Source organism: Protomyctophum parallelum (genome assembly GCF_964188405.1).
Source record: "Protomyctophum parallelum genome assembly, chromosome: 19".
NCBI lineage: Eukaryota > Metazoa > Chordata > Actinopteri > Myctophiformes > Myctophidae > Protomyctophum > Protomyctophum parallelum.
Genome location: NC_139717.1, coordinates 38,178,783 through 38,200,957, shown reverse-complemented (window position 1 = coordinate 38,200,957; position 22,175 = coordinate 38,178,783). Strand labels below are relative to the sequence as shown.

General features: G+C 41.0%; 1 protein-coding gene across 1 annotated transcript; it reads left to right on the top strand.

The window, feature by feature from the left end:
- The first annotated feature begins 8,380 nt into the window (after nucleotides 1–8,380).
- hpcal1 (hippocalcin-like 1) lies at nucleotides 8,381–22,115 on the top strand. Its single transcript, XM_083790172.1, has 4 exons — nucleotides 8,381–8,686; nucleotides 14,871–15,375; nucleotides 17,883–17,988; nucleotides 21,565–22,115. The coding sequence occupies exons 2-4, from the start codon at nucleotides 14,998–15,000 to the stop codon at nucleotides 21,660–21,662; spliced, it is 582 nt and encodes a 193-aa protein (XP_083646298.1). The 5' UTR covers nucleotides 8,381–8,686; nucleotides 14,871–14,997; the 3' UTR covers nucleotides 21,663–22,115.
- The last annotated feature ends 60 nt before the right edge of the window (nucleotides 22,116–22,175 follow it).

Sequence of the window (22,175 nt, the reverse complement as noted above, 5' to 3'; positions counted from 1 at the left end):
TAGGCTATGTGATGTTTTAATATTTAAAAACGTTAAATTTAGCAGGAACAGCTCTAAATCTCACACATTCCTTATAAAGTAATACAAATTTGATTACTAAATATTATCCTGGCGATAGTCACATATGATAGTTCTGTATAAACTCTGATGATATGTATTTGGCTTTTAGCCGAGGACCTGCATCTGCAAATATTTAGTGCCAGGGACCCCCAGAATAGAAGATATAGAAGACATTCCAAAGAAATAGCAGATGCATTGCATGCATGCATATTGTGAGCTTGTAATTGTCCATTTTCATGGGTGGCAAACCTCACACCGGAAGTTTCTTGAACACATGGCAGTGAATGGAGCCGGCTGGACCAGCTTGTGAACATTATTTCTTTGTCATTTAATCGGTTCAGGAATATAAAAGAAGACATCACAGGTTGTTTTCTAATCACTTGCTTTTCGACATGCACAGTACATAATTTAATTTGAGGATCTAAACAGCGGCATGTATCGTTTCCGTCTTGGAGGTATCGAAAGGATTTGGCTGCCAGACAGAAAACGGTAGACAGTCTCGCGATACTTTGTGCTCTTATACCTCTAGAAAATGTCACAGTATACACATCGAAAAGCAACACATGGCTGACAATAATGTGTAATGTCTTCTGTTATTTTGCAGAAGCGAATAGTGTTTGTTCATGAGCTGGTCACTGGGCTCTCATCGACTCCAATGCATTCTACCAAACGTCCGGGTGTAGTTTGGCTCCCATGCGGTGCGACAAATCTGCCGCCTGGAATTGCTCCATGTCGGTGTCTTTACCTTCTTTTTCATATACCTTGGTGGTGACATTGATGCGAGACAGTTCAGTGGGTTTGGGGTCAAAAGGCCTAAAGTTTGAAATTCATGCAAACTGCCAACTGATAAAGTCATGCATCTTGTGCAAGATTCAAACATACACAGTAACATACAGTACAAAGAGTTCATTTAACTCTTAGCAGGTAAAAATGACCATGTGAGGATTTTGCTGTCCAAAATAGGCAAACATTGTGGAAGATTACATGCTATACTCAATGTTGACAAAATACTCTGAGACAACATATTCTGCAAATTATTTATTTGAGCTAACTTTTAAAAAGAAAACAACATTTCATCCTCATTCTACTGTATTAATCTTACGCAATGACTTAATCACTGCATATCCTCAGGTGTTATCTGCAACGCACGGCAAGTATGAAGCCAAACTGTCAGACAGCACCCGAGTTATGACAGACAGACAATGTTATAAAAAATAAATGCGATAGACTGAATTTTCAGTTTATTTAGGTTCAGTTTTGTTTCATGCATAATTAAAGGAGCATTCAGTGATTTGGGTGATTTGGAAAAAACCCCGGTCTGCCCCGGTAACAAGATGTACACAGTCATGCACGCACTAGAGTGGGGGGGACACGCAAAAGTCCAACAGCACGCACACCAAGGCCCGCCCCCGCTCGTCGCTCGATAATGTTTGCCGGAAAGGCCCCTTTCTATCCTGATTGGATGACGGCTGGGCCACCTAGCCAAAAATGAAACCTAAAGTTTTTTTTTATCCCAGGGGTTAACTCTATAGTAGGGAGGATTATCACAACAAAACAAAAGAATAAGTGATATTTGAACTAAGTGAAATCACTGAATATACCTTTAAAACAGCAGCCTTCATATAATTTTGAAATAGTCTTAAAGTTTTAAATTGTATTACAGGTATGATGAAATGACGATATGCCACCAAGAAACTATCACATCTGTAAAAGCACAATAGGCCTATACAGTATTCTTAGGAAAGAATAAGGTGATTATGCAGCCACTATCATCTATCTACTGACTGACCTTGTTTTGTGAGAGATAAGCCACTTTCACACTGATCGACTTTGCTATTGACCTAAGAGCAAACAGTATATGACAGCTAAACATTTGTTTTTATTTTATGTGGTATTTAATGTGTGGCCATCTTGTAATCAGGTCAATCCCTAGCCCCGCCTTGCTTCATGTCAAAGTATCCATGAACAAAGACATGGGGCCTGCTTTCAAAAAGCAAGTGCTCTTTCCCAATAACCTTTACTGTACATAATAATGTAGAAACACTCTTTAAAACCATAGAATATCTTCGCCCACTGATTACTGACCTAGTAACCAATCTGATAGGGAAAGGGTTTTCAAGTATGTCAGTGTGTGTCAGTGTGTCGTAAACCAGTGTGTGCCCATTCCCAGTATATGATTAGTCCACTGCCATTATCAAGGGAATGAGATTGCAAATTGGATCAAACATGATCATACTTCACTAATAAAAGGCACATCAAGGTTTCTCACATTCATGTACGAATTCATCCCCAGGTGTAAAAGCTTGAGTGTGTAGTATACTCATGACATTGATAACATTGATTAAAGGTATAGGGTAAGTGATATTATTTGGTTAAAACTAAAGTTTTTTGTTAAAAGGTTAAAGCACTATATTCTGATCATTGCTATAGACTAGAGCATTTGTTCAGTAACAGGAGTCTCCCTGTCTCCCCGGCTCTTTAATAAACATACATAGAATTTTTAAAAGAACATACATTCTCACATACAAAATTCCAGCCAATCAGGAGAGAGTACCCATTTATCAGCTTCAATTTTACAGTATTCCATGCAGTTCCAATTTTGTCTGCTCATTTATTCGTGTCACCACTTCCAAATTCACTTGTTTAATCTATCTGTGTGAGTTCTCTATCCTGATTGTTTCAAATTGGTATCCTGACCAGAAAAAGCATTTTCTGCTTAATAAAGAGACATGGAGACCCCTGTTACTGAACAAACACTCTATAGCAATGAGTACTATCAGAATACAGAGCTATTTAACACTTATTTTAACAAAACAAAATATCACTTACCCTTACCAGGATGCAGGATGATGCCTGTGTACAGAATGTACTGTACTGTATATGTACAGAGATACTCTCGTACAAAATTGTAGAAACACGTACAGCAGCTACTTTGTCATTCACGGACATAGGCATACATAGACATGCGGCCAATGCGCACAAACACTCGCACACATGCACACGCACACACATCTTAATGATCAGCAGGTCTATCTACAATTTCTTCTCTGATGAGATCCTCCTCTATGGTGTGAACTCATCTGTTTGATGAAAACAAATGCTACGTGATTTCTTAACTTAATAATAATACCCAAGATTATACTGGCCATGACAAAATACTACAGTACCTAACAATAACCCATGCCATGGGGTCTCTTTCTCTCTCTGGACATTGATCAGCACATTTGTCTTGGATCCAACCTTTGTTCTTTCACTGATTATCTCATTAGTGCCTTTTATACAAGGGTATACGTTTTGGAAGTCGTTTGCACAACACACCAGTCACATACCGGTATTCACCGCCCTCATTCCCTGTTTAAACGAATGTTAAAAGCACTAATTAGCACAGCAGACCTTTCAACAGTGAATATCTGGATAATGTACAATATATCAACACTGAATACAAGGACTGTAGCCTACAGTATATAAAGTATCCACTATTAATGTAGGACTGAATATCAGGCAGGAAAGTAAGAGTCAGTCATCCCAACAACAGAACATATAGGGGATTAGGGGTCATGCCCGATTATGGACCCTGATGACTATTTTTAGCCTACTCACTCACATTTCATGAGATATGCTGTTGAATATATTATAATTATATAAACCTTTTCACTGCTTTTGGGGGAGCATGAGTGTTGATTCCATTCCATTGCTCCTATTAGGAAATGCTGCATGTGTGCAAATTGCACATGTTGAAAATAAAGAGACATGCACCACTATCTAAAGTTAAACCTTGATTTCAATGCCATGTGTTCCTAAATATTGACAGGGTTATAGGACACTATGTGAGAACATTGCCCCACATGTCTGTTTAAGGCATAGACAGAGAGATCAATATTAGATGTGTGCATCCTGCTGCTATGAGTGCATGTCACATACCACTGTCTATGTACTGTAGTATGGGAAACCAACAGTTCCTAAGCCATGTGGCCACATGGCCATATGGTTTCTGAAGGCTTGATGTACAAGTACATTCCCCGGCAGGACATGACGCTCAGAGATGGGCAGTATTTGAAATACATGTATTTGAAATACGTATTTGAAATACTTTTTTGTATTTTGTAATTTGTATTTCGCTGAGATGGAAGAAATGAGATGTATTTTGTATTTAGATAAATTTTTTGACCCAGTATTTGTATTTTGTATCAAAATACATTTTCAATATATTTTGCCCATCAGAGATGGGCAGTATTTGAAATACATGTATTTGAAATACGTATTTGGAATACTTTTTTGTATTTTGTAATTTGTATTTCGATGGGGATGGAAGATGTATTTTGTATTTTGTATTTAGATACATTTTTTGACCCAGTATTTGTATTTTGTATCAAAATACATTTTCAATGTATTTTGCCCATCTCATTGACGCTACTATGTCACTGGGATTTATCCCTAATCCAAGAGTTGATACTGCATGCTAATTAAGAAGGGGAGCATAATTGGGTCCCATTTGTATAGACTTATACTGTATGACAGGTATATGGAGGTTTTCTAGGCGGGTATGACCACAAGCCCACTGAGCTTGTGGTCATACCCACCTACAAAACCTCCAAATCCGTATATATTATACTACTACTGCTTTGACCGGGCTTTAACTAGGAGTGTATGTACGGAATTGCCAATCGGTGCTATTTCACTGTGTTGGGTGAGACCGGGTTGGATCTATATACAGTACTAAATGTTAATGTATATGTTATGTGAACCAGTGTGGTTGTAGAGCAGAGGTCATAATAGCATGTACACACTATTTCTCAAGAGTGCATATTTCACAATTATAATATAGTACAGAAGGTCATATAACACAAATTCTAGACACATACAGTAGGCTACATAACCAAACAGGCAGTGTAAATAGTGGTCCACTGTATCATGAGTAAAGCTTGACAATTACACACTATCAGGGTTAAGGTTTACATTTCCACAGGGTCAACTATGTACATTAAATAGAGTAGCTGTTATATGGTAAGGAGCAATGCACAAAGGCATCCACTGCAGGATGTTTTTGTTGAGACGGCAGTCATATCCAATGTGTTTCTGAAATCTGATATTTTTTAATAAACTATACAAATAAAGTTTATTATTATTATTTAGGACTGACTATGCACACATTATTATTCAGTGGACTGCCTTTATTTGATAGTGTAGCTGACAGGAAATTCGGGGAGAGAGATGGGGAGTGACACGCAGCTAAAGTCGTCGGGATTGAGATTCGAACCTGCGACACGCTGTAGTTTGTGGATTAGCAGCCTAGGTGCCCGGATCGCTAGGCCGGCCTGTGATGTATTTTGAGATATGCCAAGAATCGGCCTGCCAGTCTGAACAGAGCCTGACCTCACAAGAAGTGACCAGTTAAGTTGTTTGCTTTTTGTCAAGCTGAAAACATGACTATTGACTCCAAAAGCATACTAATAAAACGTGTTAAATAGCTTCAGATGGCAAGAGAACAGATGAAAATAAAACTGAAGATTAAAATGCATCAATGAAGGATCATAAGAAGCGTAGGATAAATATTGATCCTGCTGGCATGTTTCTTGCAAGTAGTATACTGGGAGGACAACATGGGTTGAAAATAATGGAAGAAATTAAATCTGCACTGATGCGTCGTGTGTGTGTGTGTGTGTGTGTGTGTGTGTGTGTGTGTGATGCGCGTGTGCGTGTGCGTGCATGTGGCAAACAAAACTTCCCTATAAAGAAAAACAAGCTGAAAGAATAACTGACCGAACATAACACTGTAAATCGTACGAAGGCACAACCTCGTCAATAATTGGCTGGCCAGGGATTGTGCCAATGAACACCCCTACTACTGTTTACAAATGAACTGGTCAGATCGAGCCATCAATGTTATGAGGTGAGGGTTCATTTCTGTGAAATGCCCATTGCTTTTGTGTTCAAACTCTTTAGTGAGAAACAATTACCTGACAGCAGAAAAACGAGAAATAAAGATCCTGTCAGTAATTCTTTATACTGTAACCCAACTGTATTGCAGACCAAAAGAAAAACAGTTTTTGCTTTTGAAATTAAATTGCAATATCTATATCTGTCTTAAACTGGATCAATCGATCAAACAAAAATAATAATTCGAACCAAATGAACACAAGATTTCAAAATACAAATGTTAATGTTATGTCCCGCAACGCAAAGTTCCTTTAAATGTCTCCAATTGAGTAAAGTATCAAAAAGTAATGCCAAAAGTAATCCAAAGGTAATCAAACCAAACATTGTAGATCTTCTATTTTCCGGGAAAAAAATCAAGTAATCCATAGTACAAAGGAAATGCATTGCTCAAAACGTGAAAAAATATATTCCTCACCCAACCTTCAAGTCAGCAGGCCACAGCAGGTTCCTTCCTTTATCCAAAAGCTCTGAAGGGATTCAGAGCTAAATCCTCAGAAATGATTCTTGACCAAACCTGTCTTCTTCCAGATAAAGTTTTCCAGACCCACTACTCTGTGCTTTATCAATTTCTGATTATGGTTTGGTATTGCACTCTTATTACACTCTTTTTGATATACCTAAAATGGAATCCCTGGCCTCACTTCCTGTAGCCTACTTTTATAGATGTTCCCGGTACCTCAATTCCTGGAACTATTGTATTGCTAACTTTTCCCCCACAGCTCCCACCTATGATCAAACCTTGTCCACTGAAAATGAATGACCATGACAAGTTGACAACACAAAACAAAACATATGTTCCATACACTACATTTCTGGGGTTAAATATTCAATATATTTTAACCAATTATATTGTTATCACCCAGTATGTTATGTTTCATTTTCTTTCAATACTCATACCAGGACAAGAAATACACTTCACACATGTGGCAGTGTCACAACAGCAGCAGCACTCACCCAAACTCTAACTCTAAACTTCCCTGACCGGAGTGAGTCCCCCAGGGCCCCTAACTTTGTCCCTCAACACACCAAATATCTTTGGTTAACATGTGTTTGTAAAATAGTGTTTATTTTTGAATAAACTGCATTAACATCTATGGCCATGGTCAAACCTATAATGTACAATGAGAGTGGATTTAGTGCTTTAGTGCCCTCCAGTGGATAATTAGGATTCTGAGAAAGAACAAGAGCTGCCACATCATGCTAGTGCAAATGATGTAGGCTACTAATCTGTTGAAGACTAAATTAAATAATAAATAGTAGTTTTTATTATTATCTATTCTATTCCCTTTTTTCTTCAAATGTACTCTGGTACAATGGAGCATATTAATACAGCAACCTTATAATATAGCTAGGCTATACAGCACACGACAAACTGATTTTAGTAGACCGTCACAGCTGTCAATCAATAGTGTTAGTGAGTGTGAGTATTAGTGTCAGGAATCCTCACTCCCCCTCCAAAGCTGTTGTGCTCACTAGCTATTCGGAGGACATAAACACTCCACTCCATATGTGTTAAAAACACAGGTGTCAGGCTTCAGAGAGTCAGAGAGAGAGAGAGAGAGAGTTAATTATTTATCAACGCTCTACAAGTGCTGACATACATACCACCCTGTCTGCAACGTCACTTCGCCATGGGAAGTCATTCTGTCACTGATATTCTCAATTGAACACTCGATAACCCTCTCCGTCCTGGGAAATTTAGGGGGGAAAGAAAGAAAGAAATTCTGATTAATCCATTTGCTTTGGAAAGTCCTTCACAATCCACACAAAAATGTTTGTGTAAACTATTACTAATAGCCTATTTGTTTCTTATCTTCCACTGACATAAAAAGTAGCCTAGCCTATATTTTTGCAATATTGCTATAGGCAATCTTTATGACTATGACTATTCAGTTATTAGGCTATAGCTGACTGCCTGCCCTATTGCCTGCTAGCATGAAAAACAATAAAACAGCATGATTTTTTTAAATGGTGTAAATGTGGGGAAGATGATAGAGATATCTAACGGTGCCTAGAGATTTTACGGTAAGATGAATAAATCGTTTCGTTTTCCACATTTCCATGACACGCGAAGTTACGAGGAGGAGCGGATCCTATGAGCGGATCTCGGGAGCGAATATGGAATGTTCTACTCTGCGTGTGTAGGGGATCAGAGGATTGTTTGCCACAATGTAGAAAATGCATTTAACTAATACGGCTGCATTTATTCAAGCATTTCAATACAGGCTACGCTTTAAAATTATCCAAATCCCAAATTATGCCGGGAAATCAAAATACATTATACACCAAGTGTATAATAACATTTACTCGAAATGTAAAACCCCCACATGAAATTGGGCGAGTCGAATGAAAACCTATGCCACATCCTACAAAATGATACAACTTGCCGCTGCCACAGCCCTAGCAATTATAGGCCTAATCTTTAACGATTTAACATATATTATATGTTATAGCCTATTTAAAAAGAAAACGTATCTTATTAAACAAACCAAAACCCGTTTAAAGAAACTCTCTGACACTCTCTGTGTAGCCTGAGGCTGAGGCAACTAGCCTACTCGACCATCTGAAAGTGTTTTTGTATTTGAGTTTTATGAGTAGACGTGAAGCGAACTTAATCGTGAGCCAATTTCTAAAGCCGAGGAGTGGGTTTACCAGACCATCCACCGACGCTCATACAGTTCGTAAAGCGGTAAGTTCTATTGACATTTTTGGCTTTTTCCCCTAAACAAATGTGTTCTATATACTTCTAATACGTATACCTACCTGGTAGACCACAAGAAAAGACCAGTAACTTTAGCCTTCATTCGCGCAAAACTGCTGCAGCCAGGGGCTTAGAAGAAGAACCATATGGAAGAGATGCTGTCATGCTAAAGTGATATACATATTATTTGGAGAAACCTATTGGTAAATAACTTAAAGGACAAGGTGCGGCCAGCCAGGCAGGGTAACTAATTTGCCTATGGGACATATTCTTTATAGTAACTTTATTCATTGATCACTTTTCTAAACAAAAGTCACAAAGTGATGCGCGAAAAAAAAGGTACAAAAGGCAAAAAAAGCTACTTTCTTGTCATAATTCGTCATTTTCAACGAAAATGTTCTCAGATAGGCCTATACAAAGTGCAGTATAGGCTATCTGCCTATTATTCAGTTGACCAGTTTCACCTGACTTGAGGTTTCCTAATTTTTTCCTAATTTTCATTTACGTATTTATTTTCAAAAAAAGGAAAAAAAAAGAGAGAGAAAGATCTGTGAGCTTAAAGGAGAATTCCATACTAAAAGGCTTTCTTACCTTTCCTTGTAGTTGTTACGTCCCCATCAAAGAGGTCCAGGTGTTATTTTGTGCAAAAGATCCTTATTGGCTATTTCCCCTACCATAAGCCCTAAATGAATTGCATTGAATTGAATGGGATGTATGGGGTGTTGTGCTAATTCGCTTATTTCCATCGAAATAAGTATAGTAAAGTGTGCCGCTTGGGTTATTATTTACATTATGAAGAGAGGATATATACAAAAAATATATAATTTTGAGCGATGGAATTAGCACAACACCCCATACATCCCATTCAATTCAATGCAATTCATTTAGGGCTTATGGTAGGGGAAATAGCCAATAAGGACCTTTTGCACAAAATAACACCTGGACCTCTTTGATGGGGACGTAACAACTACAAAGAAAGGTAAGAAAGCCTTTTAGTATGGAATTCTCCTTTAAAGATCTTGTAAAAGTATGAAATATTAAAGGTCTTGGGTGGTTAACATTTGCACATTCAAAATAATTTGTGGATTTTTAATTGCTACTTCATTCCGAGAGACAAAAACAATACATAACATTGTTTTATTCACAAATATGTACCAGGATCCTGTTTGTAGATAATATAATGATTATTACGATGGGTTATTAATACACAAGAGTCAAGACAACATGTACAGTATTCATGTTGGTCTGCACACAGCTCCTGTCCTGTGATCACTAGCTGCACCGCCTCCCTCTCTCTTGAGCCTTATAGCAGTCTACCCTGTTGCCTTGGCTACTGGTGTGCCAAGGGACTCAATCCTTACACTATGCATGGAGTATGTATGGCATACAGCAGTTCAGAGAAAAACTGCTATGAAAAACTTGCCAAAGCGAGAATGCCTGGAAAGCTCATTATTTGCTCGCCCTTTCTCCTTCATAGTATAGATGGTATACACATCAGACTATATAGGGATGTCCCCATCAGGTTTTTTTGCTCCCGATCCGATTCCAATCATTTGATTTTGAGTATCTGCCGATACCGATTTTTCCTGATCAGATATTTTTATTTTTATAGAACAACTTATGCCATATGATCCCATATCACAATAGTACAATATCGAAAACCACAGACAATATCCAGTCTAATATCACAATGGATATAATATTGATACTAGGGATGTCCCGATCACGTTTTTTTTTGCTCCCGATCCGATTTCCGATCATTTGAAAATGACGTGATCGGCCCCGAATTCCGATCAGGATCGGGACAACAGCCCTACATCAGACCAAACTCTTTACCCACAGTACTATGGATCTTCTGCACCGGCAGACAGACGAGCACCGAGCTGGGCTGACTGCAGCACATGCAGCGTGGCTCATCCTGTGCACAACGTGCCTCCCTGACACGTGAAATGAACGTCTGTTTTCACTCCGACCACCATGAGCATGTCAGTTTATTCAATTTGCGTTCCTTCCTATCAAAAAGGAGCTGCAATACAGACGGACAGAATAATATTTTCTCAGTGATGGGAAATTGTGACCCCGTGACACAAGATGCCCTGCCAATTCTATTCTGGGAGGAGACTGGGAATTGTCCAAATGGTTAAAACGGGCTGCAGTTGCTTTTATAGTGATCAGCTATCCAGTATAGGGGAAAGAATGGACCAAAGGATGAGATCTCCCCCCACACACACACACACACCACCACCACCACACACACACACACACTACCACACGTGAGAGTGAAGGGAGGCACGAGCTCGAAGCCCATGTGAAACAGCCTCATTAGCTAAGGGATGCTTCATCCTTAACAGTATAAAGCGGGCTGAGGCCCAGTGGAAGAAGTGGAACGTGCAGCCATGCATGGAGGTTGTGGGGGGTTGCAGCAAGGCAGCGTATAGCGACCAGAGTGACAAGGGAGAGCCTGTTGCTGTGTAATTGTGGAGAACTGCAAAGACTCAACTTGGTGTTGGATAATTCCCAATGGGCTGTTGTACGTCGAGCAGCGCTCCAAGTCTGTGCACACTTGACAATGTCACATATTCCATGCATGGGTTAATGCACAGACACACACACACACACACACACACACACGCACGCACCTCTCTCTTTCCAACCACACGCACACAATTCACATGGAAGCTCAACATTCGCCTATAAATACCCCAGCTGTGGAAACACTCGTAAAATGTTATTCTGCCCTGCAAACACAACCTTACGTGTGTGTGTGTGTGTGTGTGTGTGTGTGTGTGGGTGTGTGTGTGTGACTGACTGTGTGTGTGTAAGGATAATTATATCAATATTATTTTCCTGGCAGCTATGTGCGCCGTGTTACGTAATTAGCAATGTGGAGGCAACCATTATCCATTAGACCTGCCTAAACGTCCACCATGTGAATGACTGCCATAACTATCCTCCCATCTCTTTATCATAATAAGTGTACTCCTGAAACGCGCAATTCCCCAAATAACATGAAAACATTCTGGGGGGAGGGAAGACATTACTTGAAAAGATCCAGTATGTTTAGTCAACCCACAGAGAAGTGATAGTTTATCCATTTGATTATATTTGTCAGTTTTGTAAGAACAACTATTTATGCTATCTCCTTTTGGGAACATGACACAGGCCCAGTACAACATCAACACAGCACTTTTCAGTCTTCCAGAATGGATTATTTTGTAGTGCTTCATGTGGTTTTTTTTTAAATACGCCTGTATTTATGTCTGGTCCAGCCTGGAAAAGACCATGTGACCCCGTCCTGTGGAGGGGGTCACACTGCCTACTCCTCATCCTGTTGCATGCTAGGACGGAAGAGGGTGTGTGTGTGTGTGTGTGTGTGTGTGTGTGTGTGTGTGTGTTCATGACCATAACCTAGAGGAAGCCTTTATGACTACGGTCATAAAATACCAACCACTTCTACATAACATCTCAGAGCTGGGCTAGAGACCGATTCCGTAGCGGTTTCATGGCCGCAGCCTACGTATTTCCTGTAGGCGGACTCGACGTAGCTGCGGGGATAAAACCCTCACCAGGCGCACCTCTTCCACTACAGTGAACGGCAGAGTGACTGATGTTAGTTTGCCTCAAACTTTACTCCTTTACCTGCTTTTTTACTAACACTAACATTACAAAGATGCCCAGAACATCGAGATGAACCTGTGTAGTTTATGGCTGCTCCAACAGTAGTGGCAACATAAAAAATAAAATAAAACGGAATGTCTAATATCCACCGCGGTGGCTGAGACCAGAGCCATTGAGTAATGGTTGAGACGAAGCAGGGAAAGATACATAGGCCTATCGCCAGTCTTACCCAATACCAAATCTTTCTGTTTTATGAACACAAGGCTGCTGTATTTTATACCTCATACTAAGCATTTAAAGTATGAGGTATAAAGTACACTGGCGTTATGTATCTTTCACTGCTTCGTCTCAACCATTACTCAATGGCTCTGGTCTCAGCCACCGCGGTGGATATTAGACATTCCGTTTTATTTAATTTTTTATGTTGCCACTACTGTTGGAGCAGCCATAAACTACACAGGTTCATCTCGATGTTCTGGGCATCTTTGTAATGTTAGTGTTAGTAAAAAAGCAGGTAAAGGAGTAAAGTTTGAGGCAAACTAACATCAGTCACTCTGCCGTTCACTGTAGTGGAAGAGGTGCGCCTGGTGAGGGTTTTATCCCCGCAGCTACGTCGAGTCCGCCTACAGGAAATACGTAGGCTGCGACCATGAGACCAGCTACGGAATCGGTCTATAGAGCGTCGCAGTCCCACCCCCTTTCATGACGACACCAGGCCCAGGAAACAAATCAGCGATTGATTGATTAATGATTAACTATTAACGTCCCTTGTGTGTGTATGTGTGTGGGGGTGGGTTGTGTGTGTGTGTGGGGGGGGGGGGGGCATTGCTTTCAATTATTGAAAGCCTTAGAGAAAATTGTCAAGGATTTGAATCAGTCACTGTTCTCCTAAACCTGCCCCATCCCTCTAATCTCCACAGCATGCTACAATTCTGATTAATGAAATTGCCGGAAATTACATTCACACGGCTGTATGAGAAATGAGGTGCACATAAAAGACTCCATCTTTGGTAGCTCATTCTGGTGCCAATAGCTTTTCAATAATTGGAACCGTAACAAAAGACGAAAAGAGAGACATCTCTCTCCAATGAGCGCCTGACCTAGATAGGTGACATATGTCATTAAACTCATGCTGTGTGCAAAAGGGAAGAGCAGCCGGTTTAGTATAACCAGGAACGATTTCCAGTACTATATTACTCCATCATTCGTACTCCCACGTCTCTCTTTATTGTCCCACCCAGTTCCAGCACACATCTTTAAAGAATGCTGCCTCGGGGAGAGGAAAGGAAAGGAAAGAGAAAATAAGCAATAGGCTAAACTCTTTGCTTTGGGCTGTAAGTCATTATGATGCCAATGTCCTACACACCATAGGCCTATAGGCTATATACCAATTATCACAGTACACATTATTTACACCAGTAAACCTGTGATGTGACAAATAAACCTGATTCTGGGTGGCATTACGTCCACGTTGTTCACCATGGCTTCAAATTACTGCAGCTGCGCCTGCACAGCTCTGATGTTATTTTTAATGGCTCCTACTAATGCGACATTTCACAGTATCAATCCCTCTGGCTGTCGCTATTGCTCATTGTGGAAAATTGGCTGGAAAAATGGTTAATCTTCCCACTGCCACGACTCCCATGAGAAATTCCAACCGACAGCACAGCGTGCACACACCCACCCCAGACACACACACCTGCACTTCAATGAGTGTGATGCATGCACAGTGATTTTCTACCCAACAGTTAATATCCTGGTTATGTTTCTTCCTCAGAATAAGCTGTTTATGTGCACCCTCAAGTCCCAATCCTGAATGTATCTGTATACACAAATAAACACAATGTTCGAAATGTTACCATGGAGACAGCATTTACATAAGGCACATAAATAAACCAAAGGCGAAAGGAATACATTGTCCACAATATTCCACACATCATAACCATATCCCCTTTGTATTTCTTGATGAATAATAGCCTTCAGTTCACATACCAAGTTGAAGTCACCATTGATTGAAATATTTATTAACAGTTTGCAGAATTACAGTACATTTCAAGCACAACTCAATACAAAGACTGTTAACTGTGAGTGGACGACCCAATAAAGCATTACACTTGTTTACAACAGGGTCCACCTTGTTCAATTCATCAAAACTTGACTACACATATTAGTATGTACATGTGCTGATGAATCTCTCCTTATGTTTAATCAATGTAGCTCATAGAGTAACGGTCACCTGTATCCCTCTGACCTTTGAGAAACTATCTTTTCTGAAACTTGCTATGCTTTTAAGACATACATCCATCCACCATGCGGTGAATGGTCGATAAATCATCAATGCAACCATACAGAGACCAGTTCTCAGCCCACAACTATCTTGTTGCTTCATATAAAATGCCCCTCAGTTGAAATCACCACTTGGCACACCACAATTAATCTGCCACACAAGTTTTATTATAAAACACTGCATACGGTGAGGAGTTATTGAGCCAATTAATCATTTATGTAATTCACACAAGGATACTAATGAGAAAATTCTTCATCTCTCCCACAGGATCGGAGGAAAACAGGCAGCCGGGGACGTCTGGGAGTAGAGCAGACATTGTAGGGGACCAGGTCCATAGAGTAGAGAAGTATTGTAGGGGGACCAGGTCTGTCTGTCTGTGAAAGAGCATTGCATCATGGGAAAACAAAACAGCAAACTCCGTCCTGAGGTCCTGACCGACCTGAGGGAAAACACTGAATTCTCGGACCATGAGCTGCAGGAGTGGTACCGCGGCTTCCTCAAGGATTGCCCTACGGGGCACCTCACCGTTGAGGAATTCAAGAAGATTTATGCAAACTTTTTCCCATACGGAGACGCATCAAAGTTCGCAGAGCACGTCTTCCGCACCTTTGACACCAACGCCGATGCCACCATAGACTTCCGGGAATTCATCATTGCGTTGAGTGTGACATCTCGGGGCGGCCTGGAACAGAAGCTGCGCTGGGCCTTCAGCATGTATGACCTGGATGGTAATGGATACATCAGCCGTGCAGAGATGCTGGAGATCGTGCAGGTGGGGAAATGTTGTGTTTTTCAGAGGGCACACAATAACGTTGTTAATTTACTGTATCTCTAAAGAGTGAAAAATGAAACCAAAAACGCGATTTGGAGTTAAATTATTAACTATTTTAATGCTGCATGGTCTTACCTTCTGCCGTGGGGGTGTGTCCAGTGCAATTGTAGTCAGAGGATGCTAAACGTGGGTGCCATGTGTCTGCGCTCAGCTCAAAAGGGCCATGAATTAGTCATGGTGTGTTTGGGGTGTTACATTAATTAAACCAGAGTGTCAGGTGCCATCACCTTTAAGAACCAGCTTGTGCCCCTGGTAGGTCAGTCAATCTAAGCTAAAAAGGGGCGGGGGCGCACTTCACACCATAGGCTAGTCAATCTAAGGTTTGACCCAAAATAAATTGCAATAGTAATCGTTCAAGGTTTTTTATGATTCATAGGGTCATCCAAATTATATATTAAAAATATATATAATTGTGGATCATGGTAAATTCAGGGGTTGAACTTAAAACCATTAAAAATCTATAAAGCATAAATTTCAAAAATGGAATTATGCTTCAAGTAGCATGTGACGTGCCAAACGGGGGTTTGCATGATTCTGAATCCATTCCAAGCATTAGTTTTGCATGAAAAACACTTAGCTCACACTCACTAAATTCAGCCATAGACACGCCCAAATGTGTACAATCCCAGATTTTAACATGATCCACAATTTGTCAATACAACACATTTTTTATGTATAATTTGGATGACCCTAAGGATTATAAAAAACCTTTAACGATTACTATTGCAATTTATTTTGGGTCAAACCTTAGATTGACTAGCCTATGGTGTGAAGTGCGCCCCCCGGCATGAGGTGCATTCCTATCTGGAGTGGAAGACGTGCAGAATAAGTTTCTATAGCAACAAAACCAATGTTCTCGTGCATAAAGTGAAAACACACAAGCTTAAAATCTATTGGGAGCATTATTAATAATGTGATCTAATCATATCAGGAGACGTGGCTCGGTGGCTTTAAATTCTCCTAAACATTGAAACAAGGTGTCCAAACGCAGTGCATGGTCGTTACTGCGTTAGGCCCTACGTTAAGTTATGAGAGGTAGTATACAATAGGCTATCTGAGAATATTTTATCAGCTGCATGAAGATCTATAGCTTTCTATAGCTGTTTATTGTTCCTTTTCTAAATCTAAAGTCATGATATTTTCATTGTGGATACAGGCTGCCCTTCCTATTTTTATTCCTCTTATCAAAGTGGCTATATTTACTCTTCCGACATGGTTAACTGAACGGCTGCCTGGGCCATATCAATATTAGCTCAGTCTACTAGGTTTGGGAGTACACAAAAATGAATGTCAAAAAAACAACCACCCGTGGTCAAAGTAGCCCTGACTAGATTATTATTTATGTTATACTCCTTACTATGCATTATACCATTTGCAATTTTTGTGTCATAACAAAACATTGAACATTATAATCTACTTTTTACTGAAAAAACATGAGAGAAAATCATTTTTTAGCATTAGCACTAGCAACATAATCCTTCTGAAATTGTATATGCAACATTAAAACTGCCCTTGAGCAAGACACCCAAGTCTATAACTGCTCAGTGGAACAGTAGAGCTGCATATCCAACCATATAAAACTGTTTGAGAGAGAAACAAGTAGTCAGGTCATGAAGATGCATGCCCAGAAGAAGCGACTAGGTCTCTCACACACACACACGATGGCTGGATCATAAGGAGTTTAGAGTTTAGGGTCCTTTAGCTTTTCTCGGCGGCAGGCACGTTCATGTTGATATAATCCGATCCCCAAGCCCCTTCCATTCTAATATACAACATGATCCTTCTATCCCCCCCCACACACACACAAACACACACACACACACACACACACACACACACACACACACTTTGAGAACCACTGATATAAACAACATTAGGAAGGAACTACAAACAAGCCCAAGTCGCTTACAAGCGTAAACAGTGTGTTTGTAAATGGCCAGCTTACAGGTGTGAATGTGTGTACAAGTAACTGTGTATGAACTACAGTATGAAGCATTGCCCACTTGAAAAAGAGATTAAAATGTGATCTACCCTGGTTAAAGAATGCACTGCTATTAATACCTCTTCGATTTGGTGCAGAGGGAAAAGAGCAGACTAAGTACAGAGCCAATTAAGGTCTACTAAAGTTTTTAGGGTTGAATTGAAGGTTTAAGTGGTTAAATGTCTGACAATCACAATACGCATTAAGATGAATCATCATAATCACAACATATTAATAGAATCTGAAAACTGAAGAACAATATTTTTTACAATATTGATCAAGTGACTTGTTTGCACTCCCAGCAAGCCAAATGACGACCTCTTACAAGTCTATGAATCTATGAAATAGTAGAGTAGAGTAGTAGGGGAGGTGGTCCCTACTCCCTGCTTAATCTCTCAGCTAAAGGGGCCTGAAAAACATTGAAGACCCCTGCTATACATGCTCACTTATCCCCCATCCTCTACAGGCAATATACAAGATGGTGTCATCAGTGATGAAGATGCCTGAAGATGAATCAACACCAGAGAAAAGGACAGAGAAGATCTTCAGACAGATGGATATTGACAATGATGGTAAGAGGCACACATCTAAATGTTTGTAGTCATTGTGAAACCACTGAAATACCTAGCCCTCCAAGCAGAACCCAAATGCTACTGAAGTTTCTGACATTTGTTCGACCCAGTGCATTGGGTCCTGTTCCACGTCGTCCATGCCACCTGATTAAAACATTTACTGGCTCATGTTTACATGTTTACCGCCTCCCCGCGCTCTTTGACGATATTCTTCAGTATGAGGCTTTCTGAATATGTAAAGTATAAGTACCCATACATGCCGCTGCGAATATCTCCTGTGGCGCGGAAGCCGTTAAGTATTTTTAATATATGTTTGCCCGATTTGGAAGCTTGGATTCTTCTTTTCCTTCCTTGTTTATTGACACCTCATTGTACCGCCTATCTGGCTAGCTAGTGGCGCTATAGCTATGACACAGCAGATCAGAGGCAGGGACGTAGCCTCACAAGCCAACCGCACACCGGGAGGCGGTACAATAAACGGTAAACAAACAAGAAGAAATAAAGCGACCAAATCGGTCAAACAAAGATTAAAAATACTTAACGGCTTCCGCGCCACAGGAGATATTCGCAGCTGGATGTATAGCTACTTAAAGTTACCGAATTCAGAATAACTCAAGGAAAATAATGGCGTCACATGCCGCGGGTCCTATTTTAGAGAGAATCTCCACTTCCGCATATAGGAATTTCCATACGAAAATACAGTAGTGAGCAGGGACCCAACGTAAAACTCAACAAAATATCAAAAAAGTTTTACGTAGGGTCCCGAAAGGGGCTATGAAATACCCTGAGGTGCTACAGTATATAGCACCAGAACCATCCCAAAGAACAACTGAAGACTCAGGTGCTATACAGCAGGGGTTCCCAAACTTTTTTGGACCAGGTACCCCTTTTGGGGTAGATATTTTTCCAGGTACCCCACTCATCCTCGCAACACAGATAACAATATATTTACAACCACAAGCAGTGTTTCCTGCAGGAAAAAGCTTTGGCATGGTGCTGGGCGCAGGCCGCAGGGGGGCCTTCTTGCGTCGAACATTTTGATGAATTAATTAATTTGATTAAATAATTAATTAATAAGATTAATAAATTAAGATTAATTTGTATTATTGCTCTTGTATTGCTATTGGAGACACTGGGGGGACACTGGGCAGGCACTGGGGAGGCACTGGGGAGAAACTGCAGCCACTGGGGAGACATTGGGGAGGCACTGGGGAGGCACTGGGGAGGCACTGGGGAGAAACTGCAGCCACTGGGGAGACATTGGGGAGGCACTGGGGAGACACTGGGGAGGCACTCAGGGGGACACTGGGGAGGCACTCAGGGGGACACTGGGGAGGCACTCAGGGGACACTGGGGAGGCACTCAGGGGAGGCACTCAGGGGGACACTGGGGAGGCACTCAGGGGGACACTGGGGAGGCACTGGGGAGGCACCATGGCGGACACTGGGGAGGCACTGGGCAGAAACTGGGCAGACACTGGGGAGGCACTGGGGAGAAACTGCAGCCACTGGGGAGACATTGGGGAGGCACTCAGGGGGACACTGGGGAGGCACTCAGGGGACACTGGGGAGGTACTGGGGAGCCACTGGGCAGACACTGGGGTGGCACTTGGGGAGGCACTGGGGAGGTACTGGACATTTCATATCACACACACACACACCATGATTCACTAGCCCCTCAAACCCCCCCCCCCCCCCCCCTTTTTTTTAGGGGGCTTGGGGTACCCCCTGGCTATGCGTCGCATACCCCTAGGGGTCCGCAGACCCCACTTTGGGAATCGCTGCTATACAGCACATCCTCTGCTATCCCAAAGAACCACTGAAGAACCGCAAAACACACTTTTTGGGGGAGTGTAGGGAAGGATGTAGGTATTGCAACTCTAGATTCATCACATTATAAAACAACCTAGTGTTGCAAATTGCGGCTAGGAGTGAGCGCTAACTAGTTTCCACAGCAACCAGGGAACAGACAAGCAGAACAAATACACAGCATAAACAGGAATCATCCATCCAAACTAGGCTAGATTGTAATTAGAAGATGTCACACCTGCCAGCCAGAGCCAAACACCCATGAACTAACCTGAATTAGCTGAAGTCATGCAGCTTTGGTGCTCTTCTGCCACCATGGAGAGATGCTCTTCAATTTGTGACTCCTCTCTTGCTTGATTCTCCAGCTAGTTTTGAACACTTTCTCATTAATCCATCCTGGATGGGGTATCTGGGGGAAGTTTTCAGCTACTGTAGTCATGGCTGTTTACAGTGTACACATTAGGCGCTCACATTAACTGCCCAGAAGTAGACCCAGTGTAGTCCACCTGTTTCCCAAGGAGCTTACTGGGACGGACACACACACACACACACACAGGAAGTGAGTGTGTGCTTCTGCTTCACTTCTTCCACACTGACACTTCCTATTCAGTTGTCACAGTCAGTGTTGCCATGTCTGCTTATTATAAGCGACTTGTGGCATTCTTTTTGCTGTTGCTGGTTTGGGCTTGTTTCTAAAGTGTAGTTGCTTATTTGGGCTTGTTTCTAATGTGTACAGTAGTTGGTAAATTGGACTTGCTTCCTAATGTTGTTGAAACCAGTGCTTTTGTTCCCAAATTTGTCACGTCAAGTACCCCCAGATATCCATCTGAATATTTCAATTTATTGAAAATAACAAAACAACAGATCTAATTTAGTGTTAGTGTTTATTCACATTTCTGGAATAAACACTTCAATGTCACCTTCAACTTATGACAATTCTGCTAAGAGGAAACACAGTTACTGTGGACGACACACAGTAAAGCATTACACTTGTTTACGACAGGATCCACCATTTTCAATTCATCAGATCATTTAGAGATGTACAAATATACACTTCTATATAAAAAGAAACAGGAAAATCATGTAAGGAGGTAAAAAGGGAAAAGAATAAGGGGGAAAGGGGTTAACGAGAGAGAGAGAGAGAGAGAGAGAGAGAGAGAGAGAGAGAGAGAGAGAGAGAGAGAGAGAGAGAGAGAGAGAGAGAGAGAGAGAGAGAGAGAGAGAGGGCGGGGAGCAGGGGATTTAACTCTGATGTGTCATAGTGGTCAGAAGTGCAATGCGCTTGAAACCTTCAACCCCAAACCCTGATTTATTTGTGTATGAAGTGTTCTCAAACACGTTTGATGTTAAGGACCCTAAAATCAGATGTCAGACCTCCATTTGAGAAGATTGTTGTGTGCCAGGGACCTCCATAAGAGAAGATTCAACAGCATTTGTCAACCTTTTTCAATCTACACAAGCTCATAAAATAATCACAATGCGTTGAACATGTAGATCGGCTATTTTCAAATAGCTGAAAAGATAATAGTGTTTGAACTGTTTAAACTGTTCCTCATTTTGCTGGGGACCACCATCAAATGGTGTATAGTATGTTTTATACAGTATACTATTACTAATGGCCGGTGGAGGGTGTCACCTAGGAAAGAGTCAAAAGACCATAGTCTAGCTTGAATTCTTGGCCAAGAAGTTAAATTGATGCAACAGCATCACCTGCTGGCTTAAGCCATGACTCCACCAGATGTATATGTAACGTGTTCTTCTTCCACAGGCAGGCTGTCACTGGAAGAGTTCATTAGAGGTGCCAAAAGTGACCCTTCCATTGTCAGGCTACTGCAATCTGACCAGGGCACATCTCGTCAGTTCTAAGAATAAAAGACCGGGACAGATGGATGCTGAAATAGACATTATCGCTATCTCTCCCTCTCCCCAAGTATGCATCTATTCATTCCATTGATCGTTTAGAGCCCTATACTAGGGGGGGTTCCAGTCAACTAAGCATGGTTAATTGTCATCTTGTTAAAGCATTAATCCAAATGCAGACAAAACCCACACCTGCATGCATACAGCGAATGGTGTTAACTTGACCATGGTTCTGTTCGTCACGCCATTACCTGACAACTTGGTGTTTTCATATTCACTAAATGTCTTAATGTTTACATTATCAAAGTTCTCCATGTTGCATGGATATGGCTCCCTCCTGCCCAGTGGATTACGATGTTCTTCAATTAAGCCATTCTGTATATACTTTAAAGTGTTTTTACTTTGTCAAGTGCCATATTTGTACCAATAGGATTATATTTGCAGGTTTTATCTTTGTACTTTATGTCACTCTAAGAGAAAATAAACTTAAATATTACATGGTAAAAATTCTATAAAAAG

Bases quoted from the DNA above. Each gene is read 5' to 3' on its own strand.
- hpcal1 (XM_083790172.1), top strand. From the start codon at position 14,998: ATGGGAAAACAAAACAGCAAACTCCGTCCTGAGGTCCTGACCGACCTG. The intron at 15,376-17,882 runs GTGGGGAAATGT...CATCCTCTACAG, and splicing joins AGATGCTGGAGATCGTGCAG to GCAATATACAAGATGGTGTC. The intron at 17,989-21,564 runs GTAAGAGGCACA...CTTCTTCCACAG, and splicing joins GATGGATATTGACAATGATG to GCAGGCTGTCACTGGAAGAG.